Here is a 23154-nt window from a genome sequence, read left to right on the forward strand (position 1 = left end):
GATTCTCTATGATTGTGCTTCGGATACTTTTTGATAGATTAACATAAAAAATTTAGACAAAAATAATTACTGAAATTGGTTGTGGAATACAATTGAATAATGTAGATAAGCAAGGCAATTTTTACAGTGTCAATGTATATTATGAAAAAACTCTGCCAGAACATTGGTTGCTTTTAATTTTGAACAATCTAATAGCTCAAAAAACTTTTAATAATTTTTATGATGCTTTCCAGTCTGCTTTTGGCTAGAGTGTCAGAAGGTCAAACATCAATCAATTTTCAATTCTATCCAACATGGATTTGTGAAATATATATATAGTTGGGCCAATTTAGTTTCATTCTATAAAGTTTCAGAGTCAAAGTTCATATGTAGAGAGAATGAAATGAAATCAAATTGAGACTTCTAGTTCTGCCTTCCTGGATTTTTTTTAACCCTTCTTCCCTGTCTTGCTTTCTTGAACATATGTTTATTTTATATAACTACATACAATTTACTACTCTGGCATTACCATTAGGTAGCTAGGAAGAGATGAATGAAAATCTTCTGTTGTAACATACAGAAGCATAATGTAAGCTTACTTGTCCCAATCACTCAACATCTCTTGGGTTTAGAATTACCTTGAGATGGTGTGGTAGATTTCATATGCCATCCAAGACCATGTTGTTTAAGTCCTATAGAACTCTGGTACAAATCCTGTCTCCATTAGCCAGTATATTCCTGAAGGTCAGGATGTTGTTAGTTATCACAATTCTTAAACATTTTCCTCACGAATAAAGAGAATGACAAGTTGGAGAAGTATGCTTCTTACAAATTTAGGATTTCGGACTCTTGGTACACATCTCTTTCTATTCTTTGACTCTTCACAGTAAATCATCATGTTAGCAGGTATTCTAAATTAGATGAACTGGAAGATACCTTACAAGGTAGGAATAATACACTGAAAGATCTCAATTAGTCACAGAAGCAACCTACCCCAAATAGAAAAGAGGTGAATAGGAAACAAAATAAAATTAACATCTGCTAAAGTGTTTTGTGCAAGAAGAGGACAAAATTGGACTTTGTAACCCCTGAGTGTTGTGTCTGAATCCTAATACTCCTTCACTGTAAATTTTCCAAAGGAAAGATATCCAGATTGTTGACTGGGTACTCCCACCTAACCATAACAGGACACAATTAAAATGAATTTTCAGTGTTAAATATATTGAAAGCCAAAACTAATTTAAGAAAGATGACATTTAAAAAACAAGATAAAGAATTACAAGGCAAATCATACACAATGCACTCAACTATGAACAAAACAATCTCCAAGTGTAATTTATATTGATATTTTGACAAAATATTGTTGGTGGCTAGCCTGATTTGTATTGTTTCCTGCTGATGTTATGAGTAAAAAAAAAATGTAATAAAACTACACTAAAAAGAAACTTATGAAGCATTAATTATATCATTCTAACATGTCTCTTAAGACTATAACTTCTAAATGCATCTTATGACAGTATTTGTATTTTGACACAATTATTTGTCTGAAATTTATTTTGAACAGAGAATTTGATACCTAGATTTGTTCTCCAGATTAATGAACCCCTACTTTATAAAAATGAATGCATAGCAGGTTCTCAGAAATTAAATAGGAATAGATAAAATACTGAAAGGATGTTTGCATCCTTGAAGTAAGAGTTTCCTGTTAAAAGGCATGCTGCTTTACTATTTTTCTTTTTTATTGGGTCTTTGTCATTTTCCCATTGAAACAATATCTTAAATGCTTTGAGGGTGATTATATATTCAGTTTTATTTCATGTATGCAAAACATAGCCTTAGGTACCCAGAATAAGGTGTTTTAGGGTCTAGGAAGAAGGGGCTATTTGGTGTAAGAGGGGAAGACGAAAGATGAGGAAAGTTTCTCCTTACAGGTTGCTGGCTGACTTTAACCAAAAATTCCAAATAATCAAAATTTGTCTGAATAACCTTTCCACCATCCTTTCCATATCCATATTCTTTATACAGGGTAAAACATTTGTATAAGTTTATTTCAATCAAAGTAACTCTTCAGTTGACACGTTTCAGGTTTCAGGGAGGGAGATGATGTGTTTTGAGTTTTAATCTAATACATATGGAAGTCAGTCCCTCTGAGAATTTCTCATGGAAGTCAGCATAAAGCAGAAAAGTAGGTTGGGCCAGAAATTTATACCTACTAAAGGAAATGAGCTTTGATGAAGATGGAAAATATCTTTGTCTTTAATTTGCATTAGTTTTCAAAGGATATGTCACTGATAGCAGTCTCTCAACGATTGTATGTCCAAACCAAGTTGAAACTAAAAATGAATTTGAAGCAGTTCTTAAACTCAGAACTATTTTAGGGACTTCCCTGGTGGTCCAGTGGGTAAGACTCCGTGCTCCCAATGCAGGGGGCCCAGCTTCGATCCCTGGTCAGGGAACTAGATCCCGTATGCATGCTGCAACTAAGAGTCTTCATGCCGCAACTAAGAGTCTGCGTGCACAACTAAGAGACCTCACGCTGCAAATAAGACCCAGCACAATCAAAATAAATAAATATTTTTTTTAAAAAAGACCATTTTAGGGACATCCTTGGTGGTGCAGTGGTTAAGAATCCGCCTGCCAATGCAGGGGACACGGGTTCGAGCCCTCATTCAGGAAGATCCCACATGCCATGGAGCAACTAAGCCCGTGCACCACAACTACTGAGCCTGTGCTCTAGGGCGCGAGTGCCACAACTACCGAGCCTGCATGCCACAACTGCTGAAGCCTGCGTGCCTAGAGCCCATGCTCCACAGCAAGAGAAGCCACCGCAGTAAGAAGCACGCGCACCGCAACAAAGAGTAGCCCCCACTCTCCACAACTAGAGAAAGCCTGCGTGCAGCAGTGAAGACCCTGCGCAGCCAAAAATAAATTAAATAAATAAAATACATTTTTTTTAAAAAAGACCATTTTAGCCTAAATAAGGAGATGTGACAAAATTTGAACAACATATATAATTTCTGGTAAAACAACATTTATGCACTGAAAAATACCAAACTATAATTTCCCAAATATAACTCTCACAAGTCAGCAGGTCCACTCTAGACCATATGAATCAATGTCGTCCTCCATCACGACATCATAAAAGAGTCCCACTGTATTTTTACCATGCTTCCATAGATACCCTTCTCTTTTGTCTTAGAAACCTTAGTTTGCTAAAGAGCAGCAATGATAGGCATAACAAAGAAGAAAAACGTTCAAAGTATGCTGAGATTTCTGGATGTAGAATCATCTCAAATAAATGACTGACCAAATTTAATAGATGGGAGAGAGGGAGGAAGCACTCTTTATTGAGATAGTTAATAGAACAGGAAAAATGGTTTTATAATAGGCAAGATGGAGTATGAGACAGTGGAGGGTTATATGTGTTGAGTGTGAAATGTTGATAAGACAGTGAGATGAGCTGGGGCAATACAATCTGTATATGGATTTTCTGAAGACTGGGTGGGGTGATAGAGATTTTAGTCATGTTTATTTTGTAAGTGATCCACGAAGCCAGAGCAGCATATATTGATACTATTATCCAAGAAGAGGGTAAGAGTGAAAAGATGCCCAAGAATGAAAACACAGAACACCAATAGGGGTGGCATTGAAAATTTTTAGAAAGCATGTTCCTGAACAAGAGGAGAGAAAGATGGGATTACAGGGTTGAGGGAGGGATTTTGGTTTGAGGGACTTTATGTTGATAGATTCAAGGATAGAAAAAGACATTAAAAGTACAGAAAAAGATGGGATCATGGATGATCTGTGACCCTGAGGAAGGTGAAATGAGACAGCCTCTGGGCTGGAGTATAGGTGGAGAAATGAGCCCTGTGGGAAGGGAAAGGTCATGGACACAGAGTGCTTCTGCTATCACTGATTGCTTGAAATTTCCACTCTAGAAATTCACAATGACACCTAATAACTTTCCCTTAACAAACTTTGCCAGCTTAGCAGAATTTGTTGTCTGTAATTGCAAAAGTCATTTTAACTGTGTCTTAAAGTTTAAACTCCATTATGAGCAAAAAAAAAATGGCTAAACTTATGGAATACAGGTCTTTAAAAGTATTCACTTTGCTAATTTACCCTTAAAATTCAAACTGAAAGGTAATAAATGTTCTTCACTTTTCCTCTCATTACTCAATCATGTATTCTGTATTAGTATGAAGCACCTTACTAGAAGAGTGAAAGCCGGTTTAATGTGACAAAACCACTTAGGCTGACATGCTATCTGCTTGTCTGTAGTGAGTGTCCTGGTGGTTATAAAACTTAAATTAAAAAAAAAGAAAATCCATGCATTAAAAAGCTAACCAGCTGTCCTGGTTAACATCTCCTATTTTAATAAACTGGGAAATAATAACCAAAATGTTTTATGATATTCTACCACTTGATTTGACTAAAAGTCCCTAGCAGTATTCCTTTAAAAGTTTTTTTGTGCAAATTTTATTTTTTAAAAAGTAAAGGACATGAATGTTCTATTGGGTGGGCCGAAAGGTTTTTTCCTTAAGATGGCTCTAGTAGCACTTAGTAGTCTTTAATTTCATTCGAAACAATTTTGTTAGATCATAGGTGACAGCTGTCATATCAGTGTGCATTTAAAAAAAGACTTATCAAAAGTGGTGAATTTTTGTGTAGCCATTTTAATATTGAATATGGAAGAAAAAAAGCAACATTTTCAGCATATTATGCTTTACTATTTCAAGAAAGGTAAAAACCCAACTGAAACGCACAAAAAGATTTGTGCAGTGTATGGAGAAGGTGCTGTGACTGATTGAACGCATCAAAAGTGGTTTGCGAAGTTTTGTGCTGGAGATTTCTCTCTGGACTATGCTCCACGGTCGGGTAGAGTTGAAGTTAAATCAAAACAATAACTGAGAACAATCAACGTTATATCACTTGGGAGATAGCCAACATACTCAAAATATCCAAATCAAGTGTTGACAATAATTTGTACCAGTTTGGTTATGTGAATCGCTTTGATGTTTGGGTTCCACATAAGTTAAGCGAAAAAAACCTTCTTGACCATATTTCTGCGTGCAATTCTCTACTGAAATGTAATGAAAACATTCCATTTTTAAAACAAATTGTGACAGGTGATGAAAAGTGGATACTGTACAATAATGTGGAACAGAAGAGATCGTGGGGCAAGTGAAATGAACCACCACCAACCACACCAAAGACCAGTCTTCATCCAAAGAAGGTGATGTTGTATATATGGTGGGATTGGAAGGGAGTTCTCTATTACAGGGGTCCCCAACCCCCAGGCCGCAGACCAGTACCTGTCTGTGGCCTGTTAGGAACCGGACCACAGAGCAGGAGGCGAGCAGCAGACAAGCGAGTGAAGCTTCACCTGTCGCTCCCCATCGCTCACATTACCACCTGAACCATCCCCCCCCGCCACCGTCCATGAAAAATTGTCTTCCATGAAACTGGTCCCTGGTGCCAAAAAGGTTGGGGACCACTGCTCTATTATGAGCTCCTTCCAGAAAACCCAATGATTAATTCCAACAAGTACTGCGCCCAATTAGACCAACTGAAAGTGGCACTGGACAAAAAGCATTCAGAGCTAGTCAACAGAAAATGCATAATCTTCCATCAAGATAACACAAGACCACATGTTTCTTTGATGACCAGGCAAAAACTGTTACACCTGGCTGGGAAGTTCTGATTCATCTGCCATATTCACCAGACATGGCACCTTCGGATTTCCATTTATTGTGGTCTTTACAAAATTCTCTTAATGGAAAAAATTTCAATTCCCTGGAAGACTGTAAAAGGTACCTGGAACGGTTCTTTGCTCAAAAAGATAAAAAGTTTTTGGAAGACGGAATTATGAAGTTGCCTGAAAAATGGCAGAAGGTAGTGGAACAAAAGGGTGAATACGTTGTTCAATAAAGTTCTTGGTGAAAATGAAAAATGTGTCTTTTATTTTTTACTTAAAAAACCGAAGGCACTTTTTTGGCCCACCCAGTAGAAATCTAGGTCCCAAACTTTTTCAATTAGCTTTATGTAAAAATATAAAAGGTGAGGAAAACATAATTTGATTTTAATAACGGAGGTTTGGCAAATAGTAGAAGAGCATTCTTAAAGTGGGAATGATTCATTCTCCTGGTTCTGCTTCTGGGCAGCTAAAAGTGACTCAGAAAGACTTTCCAAATGTCAATAGAAAAGAAGGCTTTAACAAGTCTTATAGTATGGAATTTACCAATCAGTATGTTTTTCATACTTCACTTATAAAGCTACCATCTTTAGGTGTAACCAACATTTTCATCAATTCTGGGAATGAAGGGTAAATCTGGGTCAAGTAACTTTTAATTTCAAAAGTTCAACTTCAAATTTTCTACTCATTTGACTCATTCTTTGCTTAACACAATTCTAGACTCTTCTAGCATGGCCTTGAAAGTGTCTTGAGAGAGACTGTATGTTTTGCTTAAACTTAGGTGATTGCAACATTGGTTATCAGTTAACAATCTAATTATTAATTTGCAAGTTTGATTTTATCAGAAGTTATATAGTGGTGCTGGTCTTTAAGGAACAAATTCACACTAATCCTACCTACAATATACAGATAAGAGTGTCAATTTAAGCAACCAATTTACAAATCAGAGTGGCAATTTACTGTTTATATATAAGATAAAACTGGCAGGAAGACTGATATTGTTCCTAGACCTTAGAGGTAAGGATTGGAGCCAGATCATGTGAGTCTGAATACCAGCTTTACTATTTCTCAGTTGGGCAAGTCAATTAACTTATCTATGCCTCAGTTTCCTCCTTTGTTAAGGAGGAAACTGGGGCATAGAGAAGGAGGCATAGAACTTGCCTCATGAAGTTGTGTGATTATTAAAAGAGTTAATATAGGTAAAGCACCTAGGAGAGTATATGACAGATAGAACACTGTGTGTGTCAAAGATTATCATTGAGTCCATCCATAAGAACAAACAATAGATAAGACCATTCATTACTCAGGATAGACAAAGCAATGTTTTGAATGAATGTCATATAGAAGAGATCATTGTGCAGTGAATGAAACAGAGAAAACTCAATTCAAATCTTTACGCCAATCATAAATTCTATCCAAAACTTAGCTTGCAGATATGCAAAATGACAATAATTAGATCTCAGTAAAATGGCACTATGAATACTAACTTAGAATTATGCATGTAAAGGACATGGCACAGTGCCTGACACATAAGAAGTACCTAATAAAGATCAACTTCCTGTCGTGGTAAAACAATGAGATGACTTGCCTGTCATCATTATAGGTAATTCTAGATAGCTAATTTTTGTCTTTAAAAAAAATCTAAGCAATCTTCACTTCAAAATAGACATAGTGTTCCCATAAATTCTCTTTTTCCTTGAAACTATGCAACCCATGGTAATCTGTGATTAAAAAAAAAAAAATTCACTCCAAATTCTCCTAAGTTCAGCGATTGAAAATAAAATGGATTTAAAAGCAAGTAGATATGGATTCAAATACTGGCTCTAGCATAAGCTCTTCAATCCTGGGAAAATTATTATGCTTTCTAAACGTCTCATTTCTCATGCGTAAATTGGAGAAATCCCTTCCTTTACTTGTTTTTTGCTTCTTCTTCCTCCTCCCCCCTTCCCTTCTCTCTCTCTCTCTCCTTTTTTTTTCCTTCCTCTCCTTCTCTTTCTTCTTACTTAGTTACAGTTTAATCCTCCTGATGAGACTTGTGGGAGTATCCCTTCTTCTGTGTTAAAAATTTGAGAAACGCCCTTAATATCAAGGTCTCTCTATCCTCTTATCTGATTGTTTCTCTGGCTGCTTATCATGTGTCATGTCATCTGTCCGTGCCTATCTAGCAGGTTGATAGTATTTCTGCAGAAGAATTTATATCTTTGCTACCTTTGTTGACTAAATTTTACTCAAAAGTCACATGTTCTCATCTTGTCCACACATTCTGGAGCTATGTAGATTAGTCTATTTAGCAAATATAAAAGAGAATAAGATTCTCAGGAATTTTTCAACAACACTCCAGCTTATTAACTACTATGTAAAAGCAGAAATGCGTGGAATACTTTCAGGTCTTTCATCCTACTTTTCAGTTTTCATTTTTGGCTGTTAGAATTAAAGCTTTTTAAATAATAACATTTTTATTACTATAGAAATAATATAATTTAAGTGATTTATATTAAGATATGTAAAATATGAAGAGAGTGAAAAATATTGATTATATCATGTTTATTTACAATTTTCACATATTTATTTCCCGCTATGTTTTAAACACAAACATAAACACATATTTTTTACATACTTTGATTGAGATAGTATGTGAAATTTTAAATGCTGTGTTTTTTTACCTTCCAAAAACATTTTCCTTTGAAAATATTAATTTTTGAGACTGTATAATATCACATTATATAGATATGTATCCTTATTTAATCTTTTCACTATTATAGAATATTTATTTCCAAATTTTGCTATTGTAAGTAAGGCTGCAGTGAATATCTTTGCATATAAGTTACAGTTCATATTTCCATATCCTTATGAATGTTTTTAAAGTGAAATTAAGTTATCGAGGATTTAAAAAAATCTATTCTAATTGCATAGGAGAAAGAACACAAACATTAAACACTGACCACAGATATTTATCATGTTATGATTAAGCACAAAGCTCTACTCCAGGAAATTCCTTACAGAAGCTAACATAATGTAGGAGACTGTTTTTCGTAAAGAAAGTTAATACATCTCTAAAACATGTATGCTGCCTCTTTCTTGGCTCCAGGTAGATCTGTTAGCTAAGGTGGAAATGATTTCTTTTGTCAGTAATAGCTAAAAACATTAAATGCTGAAAGTAATAGAACATAATATATGTTTTGTTGCAGATGTTTTTAATGCCCATATAAATAACGAAGGACAGACAATGCAGAACTATGGGTCTCGAGGAGTATTCTAATAGAAACTTTAGATGAAGGGAATAATTGCATTTTAAATACTTCTTCAGATTTACCTAAAAATGAAATCTAAGGCTTCTAACTTTATCATAAATTAAAGGCAATTATTTCATGTACCTTTTCATGTCTGGAAATTCCTTTACTGCTTCTTCTGTCTATGCTAAAGTAGTTAAGGTTGGAACATGAAGAAACTCTTCTAATGGTGGAAGCATATCAGAATCTACATGGGCTTGGTCGGAGAAATGGGACTCAATGCAAATAAAGTCAGTGCCTTATAAGATACTTGCAATCTCAATATTTAATTGCTCTGATCTACTTACTCTTTGTTTTGCTATTTCCATTTTTATCTCATGCATGTTTAGTGCCCAGATCCATCATGCAAACAGGACTTGTTGGCCTACCTGGAACAGATTAAATTCTACTCTCACCAGCTGAAAATCTGCAGTCAAGTTAAAGCTGAGATCCAGAACCTGGGAGGAGAGCTCATCATGTCAGCGGTGAGTACTGCCCCAGACTTATCCCATCACATGTGGAAGATGCTTGAAACAAAGAAGCTACACCCCACCTTACCCCACCAAATCTTTTAGGGCCATGTAGGTTAGAAAAAACTCAACTGGAGTATATAAAATTGCATGAAACTAAACTAGCAAGAAATCTTGCCAGATTTCTTAAAGAAATGTTAAGTCAGTATAGTTTGTCTTTATTTACTTCAGAGATTTTTACAGTGAATCAAGTTTTGTAAGCCCCTTGTATGAGAAATGGATGTGAATTTAGAGCATGGTTTTCTGAATTGAATCCTATAATTTTTTATAAAAATAAGTGCATATGTAATTGCAAATCAATGAAATAATTGCTTTATTACTATTAATTAATATTTGCTTTCTCATTACTCATTTTTATATCATAGAAATTCAGGTCTTGAAAACTGTTATCTCCAGATGTAATTGTAGCAGTAGAATATGATAGAATGTAAATAGGTTTAGAGGGACCTTCATAAATTCTTTGGTGACCCTGAGTTTCAAATTGCTATAAAATGAACATGGTAGAAATAATGTCTACCTTTTCTACTCATCTTTTAATAACAGTAGATCATTTCTCTAGAGTGGGTATGGTAATAAAATAATATTTGATGTCTATATTGGATTCAGTTATCAGTGACTTTGAGAAGGACATGGACCAAGATTATAAATTTGAGTTAAAATGAAACATCATGAACATTCTAGGAACTTATATTCATGAGGACAAATTTTTTAAAATGATAGCATACATATGAATGTGTAAGTCTGGGAGCCCTTTAGCCAGACTTTGGTCTTTTCCCCAATGAACTAACATTTTTCAAAAGAACATAGTTGCAAAAACAAAAGCAAAGGGAATTCCTCGGCAGTCCAGTGGTTAAGACTCTGAACTTTCACTGCCAAGGACCCGGGTTCAATCCCTGGTCAGGGAACTAAATCCCGCAATCTGCGCAGTTGGCTTAAAAAAAAAAAGAAAGCAAAGAATTACCATCAGGGGTAGATGGCTGGGAACTAATCCTTACTGACTATCTCTTGCCTATATTTTGTCTCATTTAATCTTCACAATAACATGCCAGATAGATTGTTTAGTTGTTTGTTTTATGTTCTTTAAAACTTGAAAAAAAAGAAATTTAGAAAGGTTAAATAGCTTCCCCAAGTTCCTATTAGTAAATATCAGACCTGGGGTATACCTTCAAAGGTCTTGCCTTTTCTGTTCAGGTGGACAGGCTTGAATCTATGATGAAACTGAAAACCAAAAATCAAAAGTGAATAATTTGGAAATTGTGTCTAAGTAATTATTAGAGATAAAAAATTAGTTTCCTTGATATTCAAATTTTGCAAAAACAGTAATGCAAACCAACAAAACCTGTGCTATATTGGTTCCCTATCATTTTTCAAAGGAAAATGCATTTTAAGTAGTCACTGTCTATCCACACAGAAATGTGTGTGGGTATATGAATGTGTGTGTGACTACATATATGCATATATACAAACAGAATGCATATACGTATATAAACATTTTAAAATATTGTATCTTTATTTTGGATTATTAGACACTCAGTCTTCATTTTCTCACTTAACATTATACTACTTTATATTTTTAAAATTCATTTATTTTATTTATTTATTTTTGGCTGTGTTGGATCCCCTTTGCTGCGCACGGACTTTCTCTAGTTGCGGCGAACGGGGGCTACTCTTTGTTGCGGTGCGTGGGCTTCTCATTGCAATGGCTTCTCTTGTTGCAGAGCATGGGCTTTAGGCGTGTGGGCTTCAGTAGTTGTGGCACGCGGGCTCAGTAGTTGTGGCTCTGGGCTCTAGAGTGTAGGCTCAGTAGCTGTGGCACACAGGCTTAGTTGCTCTGGCATATGGGATCTTCCCGGACCAGGGCTCGAACCCGTGTCCCCTGCATTGGCAAGTGGATTCTTAACCACTGCGCCACCAGGGAAGTCCCCATTATACTACTTTAAATGTGTAAAAAATATATTTTTTTGTAGACCCAAGCCTGTCATCTGTTTACTTTTCTCAATTTCACACACTCACCATCATTCACAAGGTCTAAATCCATATGAATTTTCTTTTCCAATTATATATTTACCTCTTCATGTTACCTGAAGCTAAGCTTTCAAAAATGTTGATAGAAGTTCGGCCTATACATTATGTTAAAATGTATTACTGTTAATTGTCCCTCCAAATATAATTTCCTCCAGATGTACAAATTGAGTTTTTATCCCTTCCTGTTTGATATGACGATTCAAATTCATGAACTTTACATATTTTACAGATAGATTAAGCATGAGCTATTTAGAATCCAGGATTTACAATTTAAAAGCTGTCATTATATAAAATGAAGAATAGCATTGCAAATCCAAAGCTATTTTGTCATCATTTCACCCACAATTTTCCATTAGAAAAAATAAATCTGAAGAAAGAGAGCATGTCATGCACCCTTTTACATGCCTTACTGCCATCTGCTTGCAGGTAGATCCTCGAAAGCTTTTAAAATGCATTTAATTTGTGTGTGCCAAAGCACAATTGCTTTATTCTCTCTGTGATCCTGAGTTCTCGTCTTCTTTCTTCTTTAAATTGAGAAGTTCTAATCTAAGCCATCATTTTTCTATGAGGTCTTTTGAAAAGTAATAAACCTGATTGTAAAGCAGGGAAGCCCATTAAAAATTACAGAAATTTGGTATTCAAAACTACACTTTTCAAAGTTTGCATTCCAAAATCAGGTTCATGAAACATTACTTTTAACAAATATATTTGGTTAGAAAGAAATAGGTATGAATGGAATGCATTTCTGGAGTGAATGGGCAGAATGTATTCTGGGTCTGGAGTGTCAGGATTTAGGATAAATAAGATGTGTTCATAACATAAAGGAATTTGAAATCATTCTCATAATAGACCATTTAATTAAAATAATTTTCCAATGATTCTTATGTCTATCTGCAAGCATTTAGCCTGAAGTTACATATTTTATTTATAACGAAACCAAAGTGTAGTTAGTCCAAAACTCCAGCTGTGAGTTGAGCATCCTCTCAGTACCAGGCATCTGAGAACATCTGGGAGATGCAAAGCCTCCTTTAAGATGCTCAAATATGTGCAAAATTAAGGTACATAAAATATACCTAAATATACAAAAATGATGTAATAGGCCAAAATAATGTAATAGGCCATATGATAGTTGAATGAACAAAAGCATATGGTAAGAGGTGAAGGAATAATTAATTCCACTGATGTGGCAAGTGAACAAGAGAAAGCTCCAGAAAGTGGTTTGACTCTAATTTGGTCCTTGATTAATAGGTAAAAAAACAAAACAAAACAAAAAAGCTGTATATTTATGAGGGAAGGAGGGGAAAAGGATTTGAGGTAGATAGAACAACTGAAGTAGAAAGATAGAAATAGGGAAAGATAAGGATTTTTATGGAAATAACAAACAGTCTGAAGTGATTGCAAACAACTGTACTTGGTCTGTTGGTGTGTGTTAAGGGGGGTGGGAAATAGAAGAGAAGCTTTAAATGAAACTGAGGCTGTTTCAAAAGGATCACTAACAACATTTCAACTTTATCCTATAGGCAATTGAGAGTAATTGAAAAAGTTGAAGTTTGAAATGGGTATAAACCGATATATGTATTCGGAAGTTAACATTTTTTTAAAGAGTTCATACCTAACCTTTTATTTTATTTTTATTGAAGTATATTTGATTTATAATATTATATTTGTTTCAGGTGTACAACATAGCGGTTCAATGTTCTTATAGATTATACGCTATTTAAAGTTATTATAAAATGATGGTTGTATTTCTCTGTGCTGTGCAATATATCCTTGCATCTTTTTTTTTTATTGAAGTACAGTTGATTTACAATGTTGTGCTAATTTCCACTGTACAGCAAAGTGACTCAGTTATACACATATATACATTCTTTTTTTTTATATTCTTTTCCATTATGGTTTATCCCAGGAGATTGGATATAGTTCCCTGTGCTATACATAAGGACCTTGTTGTCTATCCATTCTAAATGTAATAGTTTGCACCTAGTAACCCCAAATTCCCAGTCCATCCCTCTCCCTCTTTCCCTCCCCCTTGGCAACCACAAGTCTGTTCTCTATGTCTGTGAGTCTGTTTCTGTTTCGTAGATAGGTTCATTTGTGTCATATTTTAGATTCCACATATAAGTGATATCATATGATATTTGTCTTTCTCTTTCTGAGTTACTTCCCTTAGTAAGATAATTTCTTGTTGCATCTGTCTTGCTGCAAATGGCATTATTTCGTTCTTTTTAATGGCTGAAGAGTATTCCATTGTATATATGTACCACATCTTCTTTATCCCTTCATCTGTCGATGGACATTTAGGTTGTTTCCACGTCTTGGCTATTGTGAATAGTGCTGCAGTGAACATTGGGGTGCATGTATCTTTTTGAATTATAGTTTTGTCTGGGTATATGGCCAGGAGTGGGATTGCTGGATCATATGGTAATTCAATGTTTAGTTTTCTGAGAAACCTCCATACTGTTCTCCACAGTGGCAGTACCAATTTACATTCCCACCAACAGTGTAGGAGGGTTCCCTTTCCTCCATACCCTCTCCAGCATTTGTTATTTGTAGACTTTTTAATGATGGTCATTTTGACCAGTGCGAGGTGGTGCGTCACTGTAGATTTGATTATATTTCTCTAATAATTAGTGATGTTGACCATCTTTTCACGTGCCTACTGGTCATCTTTATGTCTTCTTTGAAGAAATGTCTATTTAGGTCTTCTGCCCATTTTTGGAAAGGATTGTTTGTTTTTTTGTTGTTGAGTTCTATGAGCTGTTTGTATATTTTGGAAATTAAGCCCTTTAGGTCACATCATTTGCAAATATTTTCTCCCATTCTGTAGGTTATCTTTTTGTTTTTTTTATGGTTTCCTTTGCTATGCAAAAGCTTGTTAAGTTTGATTAGGTCTGATTTGTTTATTTTTGTTTTATTTCTATTGCCTTGGGAGACTCCTCGTATCTTATTTATTTTATACGTAGTAGTTTGTACCTCTTAACACCCTACCTGTATCTTGCCCCTCCCCACTTCACTCTCTCCGATGGTAACCACTAGTTTGGTCTTTATGAGTCTGTTTCTGTTTTGCTATATTTATTCATTTATTTTATTTTTTAGATTCCACATGTAAGTAATAGCATACAGTATTTGCCTTTCTCTATCTCACTTATTTCACTAAGCATAATACTTTCTTGGTCTATTCATGTTTTTTTTGCAAATGGGAGAATTTCATTCCTTTTTACTGCCAAATAATATTCCTGTGTGTGTGTTTGTGTTTGTGTGTGTGTGTGTATGCATCTGCATGCTACATCTTTATTTTAACAGGGTGGTGATAGATGGAAAGATGAGAGATTGGAAGATAGAAGACTCTTTAGGAATGATTTTTTTTAAAAGTCCAAGAGCATTAACAGTGAGAACCTGGGTTAAGGCAGTCTTGGTGAGAATGGAGATGCATGTATCCTTGCAAGAAAAAATTCTGAGGTAGAAATGATTAGAATCAATGATCTATTGAATTTTAAGGATGAAGACGAAGGAAGAATTAAGACTTACCCCCAATGATTTGAGAGTTGGTAGCTTTCATAGTTAGAAGTGGCATCATTAGCCAAAAGCTATACACAGAAGAAAGAGCAGATCAAGAAGGGTAAGGCAGCTCATTCAGGTTTTAGTCATAAGTGACTTAGTCATAAGCGACTAAGAGGTATCCAAGGAGAAAAGTCTAGGAGAAGTTGGGTATATGGTTTTGGAAATGAGGAGAGAGGTATGAAGGAGAAATAGATGGGATCATCCAGTGAAAGTATGCTGAATAAGACCAAAAATAGCTGAGACAGAGATCCAGAAAGAATGTTTTTCCTACACATGTTATTCTAATGTGCCTGTGTCAGACACAGAGACTTAGTTGTAGCTGTTTAAAGAAATTGGGAGTTTACTATCTCAATCAATCCATCCATCCATCCATCCATCCATCCATCCATCCATCCATCCATCCATAATGGGCAGTTCTGAATGTCAGCTTCACGAAGTCATCAGGGAATCAGGCTCTTATGTCTTTCTGCTTTATTATGCTTGGCTTCTGGTTTCCATTTTTATTAGGATCAAAATATGTCTTCTCTAACTCTAGCTATGGCATTTGTATTCCAGACAGTAAAAATGAAGAGACAAAGAAGCAAACATTCCTAAATCTTTTTTAAGTCTCTTGCAAATGCTTTCTCTTACATATTATTGCCAAGACTTCAGTTATATGGCTATGTATAACTGCAAAGGACACCACAAAATGTAAAATTTGTTTGTTTATTTCTGTGTGTTTTAATCTAGGCATGTTGCTTTCCCTATCTAAATCAGAGTTTTGTTTCTAAGAAGAGAGAATAGTTATTGGGTGACAACTAGCAATTATACCATATCCCTCTATTAAGACAAAAGTCACAGCAGTACTCATATATATTGTAATTATCTACTTTTTTATACATTTTCTCCTTTAGACTATAAAGTCCATGAATATTTTTGAATGATTGAAGATACAATAGCCAGTAACTAGAAACACAGAAAATTCAGGTTAACTGAGCCTTAAAGCACATATTGGATTTTACATTTATAAGGTATCTTTACATCTTTTCTGAAGCAGGATCAGTAATATGGTGAAAGCAAAAATTAGGCCATAGTGGGCTGAATACTGAGTATGCAGTAAGAGAGAAAAGATGGTAGCTTACACTAGATTTTCCAGCAGTTTGTAGTTGAAAGGAAGGAGAAAGTGGGGGGTGGGGAAGAGACTGAGACAGACTTGGGCAAATGGAATTGCTGGAAGCTTCTTCTTATTACTCTTTTTTCCCCCCCTTTTCTTTTTTTTTTGGGTTAGCATTTTACTTATGTACTTTTTAAATGGTAGTAATTGAGCAAATGTTTAGGTAAAGAGCAAGAACCAGAAAAGAATGAATCTATAAGGATTAAGACTGTAACTGATAGAATAAAATTTTAAACAGGGGAGAAGGAGTGGAATTAGGAAAACAGGTAGAAAGTGTAGATTTGGAAAAAAAAGAACTTTTCTCCTGAGCAACAGATCCAGATAAATGAAGAGAAATGAGGATATAAAAACATTTAGATACAGATGAATGAGGATATAAAAACATTTAGATACAGTCATTTTGGTAAAATGGGAGCAGTAATTTCCCATTAAGATTAAGACTTGAGTGCTCTATCCACAGTTTTATTTTAGCAGAAGAACAAAGTAAATATGTCCATATATTCAAAGACTTTTCAGTATTGCTTAGAAGAGAAAATAATCGAAGTTAATACCAATGATTTGAGATAGTAATCAGATATACTGTGTGCTAGACATTATTCTACCAGAGCTGAGCTCCAGGACATTGCCTGGATTATGGAAACTAACTCAGCTTCATTTTATGCTTCAGTCACATGAAAAGGAAGCCTTCCAATGGCTATCCTCTCTCACAAAAAGGGGGAATATATAAAAGCTTAATTGAAAAAAATGATAGCAAAACACAGTGAAACCATGTAATTAAACATACTGTTGCAGATCATTTTCCATAGCCTTCTTGACTTATTAATGTACTAATTAGGAACACATTACAAATATAACTCTACGAAGATTAAAATGTACCTGGGTTACCTATGGGCATTCCAATAAATTCTCTGTCAGTTGTTCCTCTAGTGTCCTTAAGCATGGTGCCAAGTGGGGAAGCTATTTTACCTTGTGAAAGGAGTCTTGCTATAAAGAAATAAATATTCTTATATTCTAGCCTGTATATATATATATATATATATATATGAATTTAAGAGAAAAAAATCAAATAATTAAAATGGTTTTAAATTCTTAAAATTACCCTTTCCCAAAGTGTTATGCTTCTAGGCTAGCAATTTTTTATACTACCTCAAGCTGATTAATTACATAATCACCATGTTTTGTGCATTTCCTTTAATGTGTTTAATTGTGCTGTCTTACCCTGAGCAGGTGTGCCAAAGCCACAATTTTAAAAATTGGATAAATAATAAAACTAATCAGTCAGGGGGGGAAAGATCAGCAAGATGGAAAATTTGCCAAACAACAGCAATTCAGCTTTAGCTGAAGTCAAGGGGCAGTGCGCATTCAACTAGGAATGATAGGGAACAGTAACAATGCAGCTATTGACTGAAAGAGCCACTAGGGCCTGCAGAACACAGGCAATGAATTACATACAGAATGACTTAGTAGGTTAATGTGCTTGCCATGTTAAGACATTAAGGGAATTAGTTAAAGAGCTTTCTGAACCTGCTGCAATCATTGGTAGTCATCAAGAACATTGGGAAAACTAAAAGAAGATTTGGAAAATCAACTGGAGTATTTAGAGATTTAAAAAAGGACCAGGAGATGTATGAAATGGAATGGGGAGAGATGAAAGCAATGATGAAGGGGAGAAGGGCGAGGAGAAAAAGTAAAGAGAAGGAAGAAGACACCTGGCCAATAAATTTAACTCTCAAGAATGTTGGGAGTTTTCAGTTTGTTTTTAATGCTGAATAGGAGGCAAATGGAAGTAATAGACCTTAGTAATTCAAAGAATATATTTTAAAAACAAGAAAAGGTGTGGGGGTATTTTCTTTTTTTCTTTTCTTTCTTTTTCTTTTTTTTTTTCCTTGCAATGTAGTCAAGTAGTCTATGAAATTCTCTTGGTATTTAGGTAAGCTGATATCACAATGGATTAGATTTTCTTGATTGTGCTATGCATCTGGTTGTAATAACACTTGAAGGAATCTTATAATCTCTTCATGTTATAAGTATCTAACTCAAAGTAGCTTTACAAACAATGAAATAGGTCAAGGACTTTCAGTGACTTGCCTTAGTGCATGACAGTATCTAACAGCAGAGTCAGGGCCAGAATCTGATTCTCAAGTTCTTTACTCCATCACTACTGAAAGTAAGCTCTATAGCGTCCGAGTGGGGTTGGTGGCAAATTGGCAGGAGGTGGTCTTGGTATACTCAGCTGGGATAGTTGCTGTGGATATCAAGAGATAAGGAATTTTTTTTTTTAATTGGGGTATAGTTGTTTTACAATGTTGCATTAGTTTCTACTGTACAGCAAAGTGGAGTTCCCTGTGCTATACAGCAGGTCCTTATAAGTTATCTATTTTATACATATTAGTATATATATGTCAATCCCAATCTCCCAAAGATAAGGAATGGTTTTAATAGAAAGATGTGGAAAACACTGACTTGAACACAGTATTAACTGATAAAAATGATGATTTAATGTTCTCAGATTTTTAAGAAAGCCTGACCAGAACATATTCTTCATCTTGAACATGAGAAGCTAACAGGAGGGAAAACTACTGGACTCCAAATTAGGAGACCCAGGTTGTAGTCTAGACCTTAATCTCTTTGGGTTTCTTTATCTATCTCTTAAACTAAGGTTTGGAATTAAATGAGCTCAATGGTTCCTTCCAACTCATAATTTCTGATCTTAGTCTCTTTTGTACTGAATATTTAAATTTCTTTCTCATTCCGTCTTCTGTATATTCTGTGGCTATTTTATTTGTGGTTATCATGGGGATTATGTTTAACATTCCAAAGTTATAACATTTTAACTTGAATGTGTAGCAGCTTAAATTCAATAACATACAAATTCTTTTCTCCTTAACAGCTCTATTCTCCACTCCTTTCAGTTGCTGATGCTACAAAATGACATTTTTATACATTGTGTGTCCAAAAACATAAACAAATAAAAATTTTAATGCATTAGTGTCTTAAATTATGTAGAAAACAAAATGTGGAGTTAAAAACCAAAATTACATTCATACTTACTTTTAGACTGACAATTGCTTTTTTAAAAAAATGTTAGCTTCTTAAATCACATGGAAAACAAAAAGTGGAGTTGCACACTATTGTTATAATACTAGCTTTTATAATTGCCCATGCATTTACCTTTACTGAGACTTTTATTTCTTCATACAACTTTGAGTTACTGTCTAGTGCCTTTTCATTTCAACCTGCAGGACCCCTTTTAGCATTTCTTTCAGGGCAGGTCTAATGGTAGTAATGAACTATTTCAGTTTCTGTTCACCTAGGAGTGTCTTAATTTCTCCCTACTTTTGAAGGACAGTATACTGTATATAGTATTCTCAATTGACAGTCTTTCTTTTAGCACCTTGAATATATCATCCCATACCCTCTGGTCTTCAAAGTTTACAGTGAGAAGTCTGATGATTATCTTATTGAGGCTTCCTTGTAGTTGATGGGTTGCTTCTCTCTTGTTGCTTTCAAAATTCTCTTTTTGTCTTTGTCTTTCAACAGTTTGATTATAATGTGTCTTGGAGTGAGTCTCTATGTTCATCCTACTTGGAGTTTACTGAGCTTTTTGGATGTTTATGTTCATGTCTATCATCAAATTTGGGAAGTTTTCAGTCATTATTTCTTTAAATATTCTTTCTGCCCCCTTTTCTGTCTTCCTCCGGGACTCTCACAAATGGTTATGTTGGTCTGTTTGGTAATATATCACAAGTCTGTTAGGCTCTTGTTCACTTTTCTTCAATCTTGTTTCTCTCTGCTTCTCAGACTTGTTCATTTCTTTGTACTATCTTCAAGTCTGCTGATTCTTTCTACTGCCTGCTCAAATTGGCCTCTGAATCCCTTTAGTTAATTTTTCATTTCAGTTACTGTATTTTTCAACTCCAGAGTTTCTTTTTGGCTTCCCTTTATTGATATTTCTGTTTTGTTCATACATCATTTTCTTTCTCCATATCTTTCTCTAGTTCTTTAAGCATCTTTAAATCAGTTGTTTTAAAGTCTTTGTCTAGTAGATCTGCCATCATGTCTTTCCCAGGGACAATTTCTGTTGGTTTATTTTTTTTTCCTTTGAATAGAACATACTTTCTTATTTCTTTGTATGTTGTGTGCTTTTATGTTGAAAACTAGTCATTTGAATCTAATTTTGCAAATCAGATTCTCCTTCTTCCCCAGGGTTTGCTGTGTATGTGTGTGTTTGCTTTTGGTTTTTTGTGAGGTCTTTTGTTTTGCTTTTTGATTATTGCAGGCTATCTCTGTGTCAGTGATCAGCCTAAAGTGTAACCTGGCAGTCTTCTCAGGTGTTTTATGAGCCTGTGCCTTCCCCTGGGTATGTGCAGTGACTTTCTAATTCCCCATGTATTTGTGGTTGGTTTTGAATGTTCTAATCTTCAATATCTGGCTTCCAAAAGAGGAAAGAAAAAAGAAAAATGAGGGTAAAGAAAGGTGCCCCTAGAAGTCACTTGAGCCAGAGTGAAAAGGGCTTATAACAATGAGGGTAGGTGCAACAATGGCCTCTGCCACTTCGTCTGTACCTTTGTGATGAGAAGCAGCACTCAGGGATAAGATCACAGATTTCTGATATTGAGACAGCATACTTTTTCCACCCTAGCTCTCATAAGTTGCATGCAAGCTACTACAGGAACATGTGCACAGCTGCCTGTCAAGTGGCTGAGGAGTGGGGGATGGATAGCTGCTACGGTGCTAAGAGCTGAAATTGACATAAATTAACTATAATGTACCTTCCAAACCTTCCTCTGGAAGTTGGAAACCTTCAATAGACTCCAGTGTTCCTAAATAGTTACATAAGTCAGATTGGACAATTGTACAGTACAGTTGTGGTCTGTGAGGGGCGATAGATTTTTGGTGCTTCCTATTTCACTATCTTTCTTATTTCCTTTTGCTCTCACTTTCTCTTCCCAGTTCTTATACAGAATTTTCCTCTAAGCACCAATTGCCAAATTATAATATGACATAGCAAGATGTTTTGTTTTATTTTTATTTGTTTTAAAAGACTGCTACTGGAATTTTGCTTAAACAATATCCATCAGTGAGAATGAGATCAGATGCTTTAGGAGTTACCTGTTAATTTTAGATCTAGAGAAAAGTGAGGGATGTGTATCAAAATGGTGCAATATACTGTCCATAAGTATAGGATTGATTTGACATGGCTTTACTGAGACTGCTGTGGTATCTCTCACAGAACAGCAGTGATCCGTTTTGTGAAATCTTCTTTGTGAAGTTAAGAGATGGAGAGGATAAAACATCTGGATAATGCATATGCACACACACAAAAGTTAAGAAGAAAAGAAATGGAGGGGGAAAAGGAAGAAAAATATAAATGTGATGTGAGAGTCTCTACTGTTAAATTTACTTATAATTGTTGCCATGTTCTTATTGTATGTCAAATAGTTCTATATTATTAAAAAGGAAAATATTGGAAGAATTTAAAATTTAATGGAAAAGACTATTTCTGTTTTAGAAAAAAAATTAGCTTAATTGTTAACAATCCTTAGAAAAGAAGAGAAGGGACTCATTATTTCTATTGTGTGCTAAACAACCTGAAACACAGAACTTCAAAGAGGTGGGAAGAGAGGCCTTGAAAGCGAGCATGATGTATTTGACAGCTATAGGATGGTGCCAAATTCCCCATTAGACAAAGTGCAGCTAAGGAAAAGAGCAGAGCTGGAGGCAAACATCCTGATGTTCACTTCATCCTGAGTTCAGCTGCAAACCAGGGAGAAAAAGCACAGAAGAAAAGGGGAGAGAAGGAAAAATCAAGGAGCTAAAGATTCTAGGACAGCCAAGTGTTGGTGTCAAAACCCATAAAGGCATGGGCAAAAGCAGACCTGACAGGAGAAGTGAAAAAAAGGCACAAGGCAGTATGGATGGCATTTGCAAAAATAGTCATTTCAGTCTGTGATTCATCTCATGCTGAATTTGTGCCTGTTGATGCAGATTATGAAGTAACAGTAGTTACATTTACAAGATAAAAAGTTCCTGTGAGGGTGTGTTTGTGTATGTGTGTGTGAAATCAATACATTTTCCCCTTTTCTTTTCTATAAATTTATTTATTTACTTTATATATTTTTGGCTGCGTTGGGTCTTTGTTGCGGAGCACAGGCTCTAAGTGAGTGCGCGGGCTTCAGTAGCTGTGGTATGCGGGCTCAGTAGTTGTGGCTCACGGGCTTATTTTCTCTGCAGCATGTGGGATCTTCCCGGACCAGGGCTCAAACCCGTATCCCCTGCATTGGCAGGCGGATTCTTAACCACTGCACCACCAGGGAAGTCTGACATTTTCCTCTTTTGATTACTAAAGTCTGAATAATATTAATAGCAAATCAAAAACTGTTAATCAAAAATACTACACATTGACTTCTGTTTCTGTTTATTCCAGGATTTCTCATCTTTGACACTATTGGCATTTGGGATTTAGGGCTGGATAATTATTTGCTCTGGGGGGGGCTGTCCTGTGCATTGTGAAATGTTTAGCAGTATCCCTGCACTCTACCCACTAGATGCCAGTGCCCACCCCATACCCCCTCACTCAGTTGTGATAACCAAAAATGTCTCCAGACGCTGCCAAATGCAAAATTGTCCCTGGTTGAGAACTACTGTTCTAAGGGAAGATGAGAATTAAGGGAAATCTGACAGTGCTGCTACTGATGTTGTTACTCCTGCCAGGTGCCTTTACCTGGTAGTTCTCCCATCTTCCAGCTGCTGCAAGCGCTGGCTGCTGACATCTCACAGCTGCTCCCCTCTCTGGAGAATTGTTTTCAGTCAAACAGGAATCGCCCTGTCTGGTTATGTACCACCACCCCCGCATGCCTGGAAGCCTATAGCCAGTGACTGACTTGAGAGGAGGATACAAAAGTCCAGGTTCCTTGCCTCAAGATGGAATCAACTCTGCTG

The 23154-nt window shown here is 35.6% G+C and overlaps 1 protein-coding gene across 1 annotated transcript in view; it reads left to right on the top strand.

Moving 5' to 3' along the window:
* Window positions 1-23154, top strand: part of CTNNA3 (catenin alpha 3) — a 1729751-nt gene that overhangs the window by 1659480 nt on the left and 47117 nt on the right. Inside the window, 1 exon segment of the mRNA XM_036828186.1 lies at window positions 9294-9428. Coding sequence (XP_036684081.1) covers window positions 9294-9428 — 135 coding nt within the window.

The sequence above is a fragment of the Balaenoptera musculus genome, chromosome 16 (assembly GCF_009873245.2).
Source record: "Balaenoptera musculus isolate JJ_BM4_2016_0621 chromosome 16, mBalMus1.pri.v3, whole genome shotgun sequence".
NCBI lineage: Eukaryota > Metazoa > Chordata > Mammalia > Artiodactyla > Balaenopteridae > Balaenoptera > Balaenoptera musculus.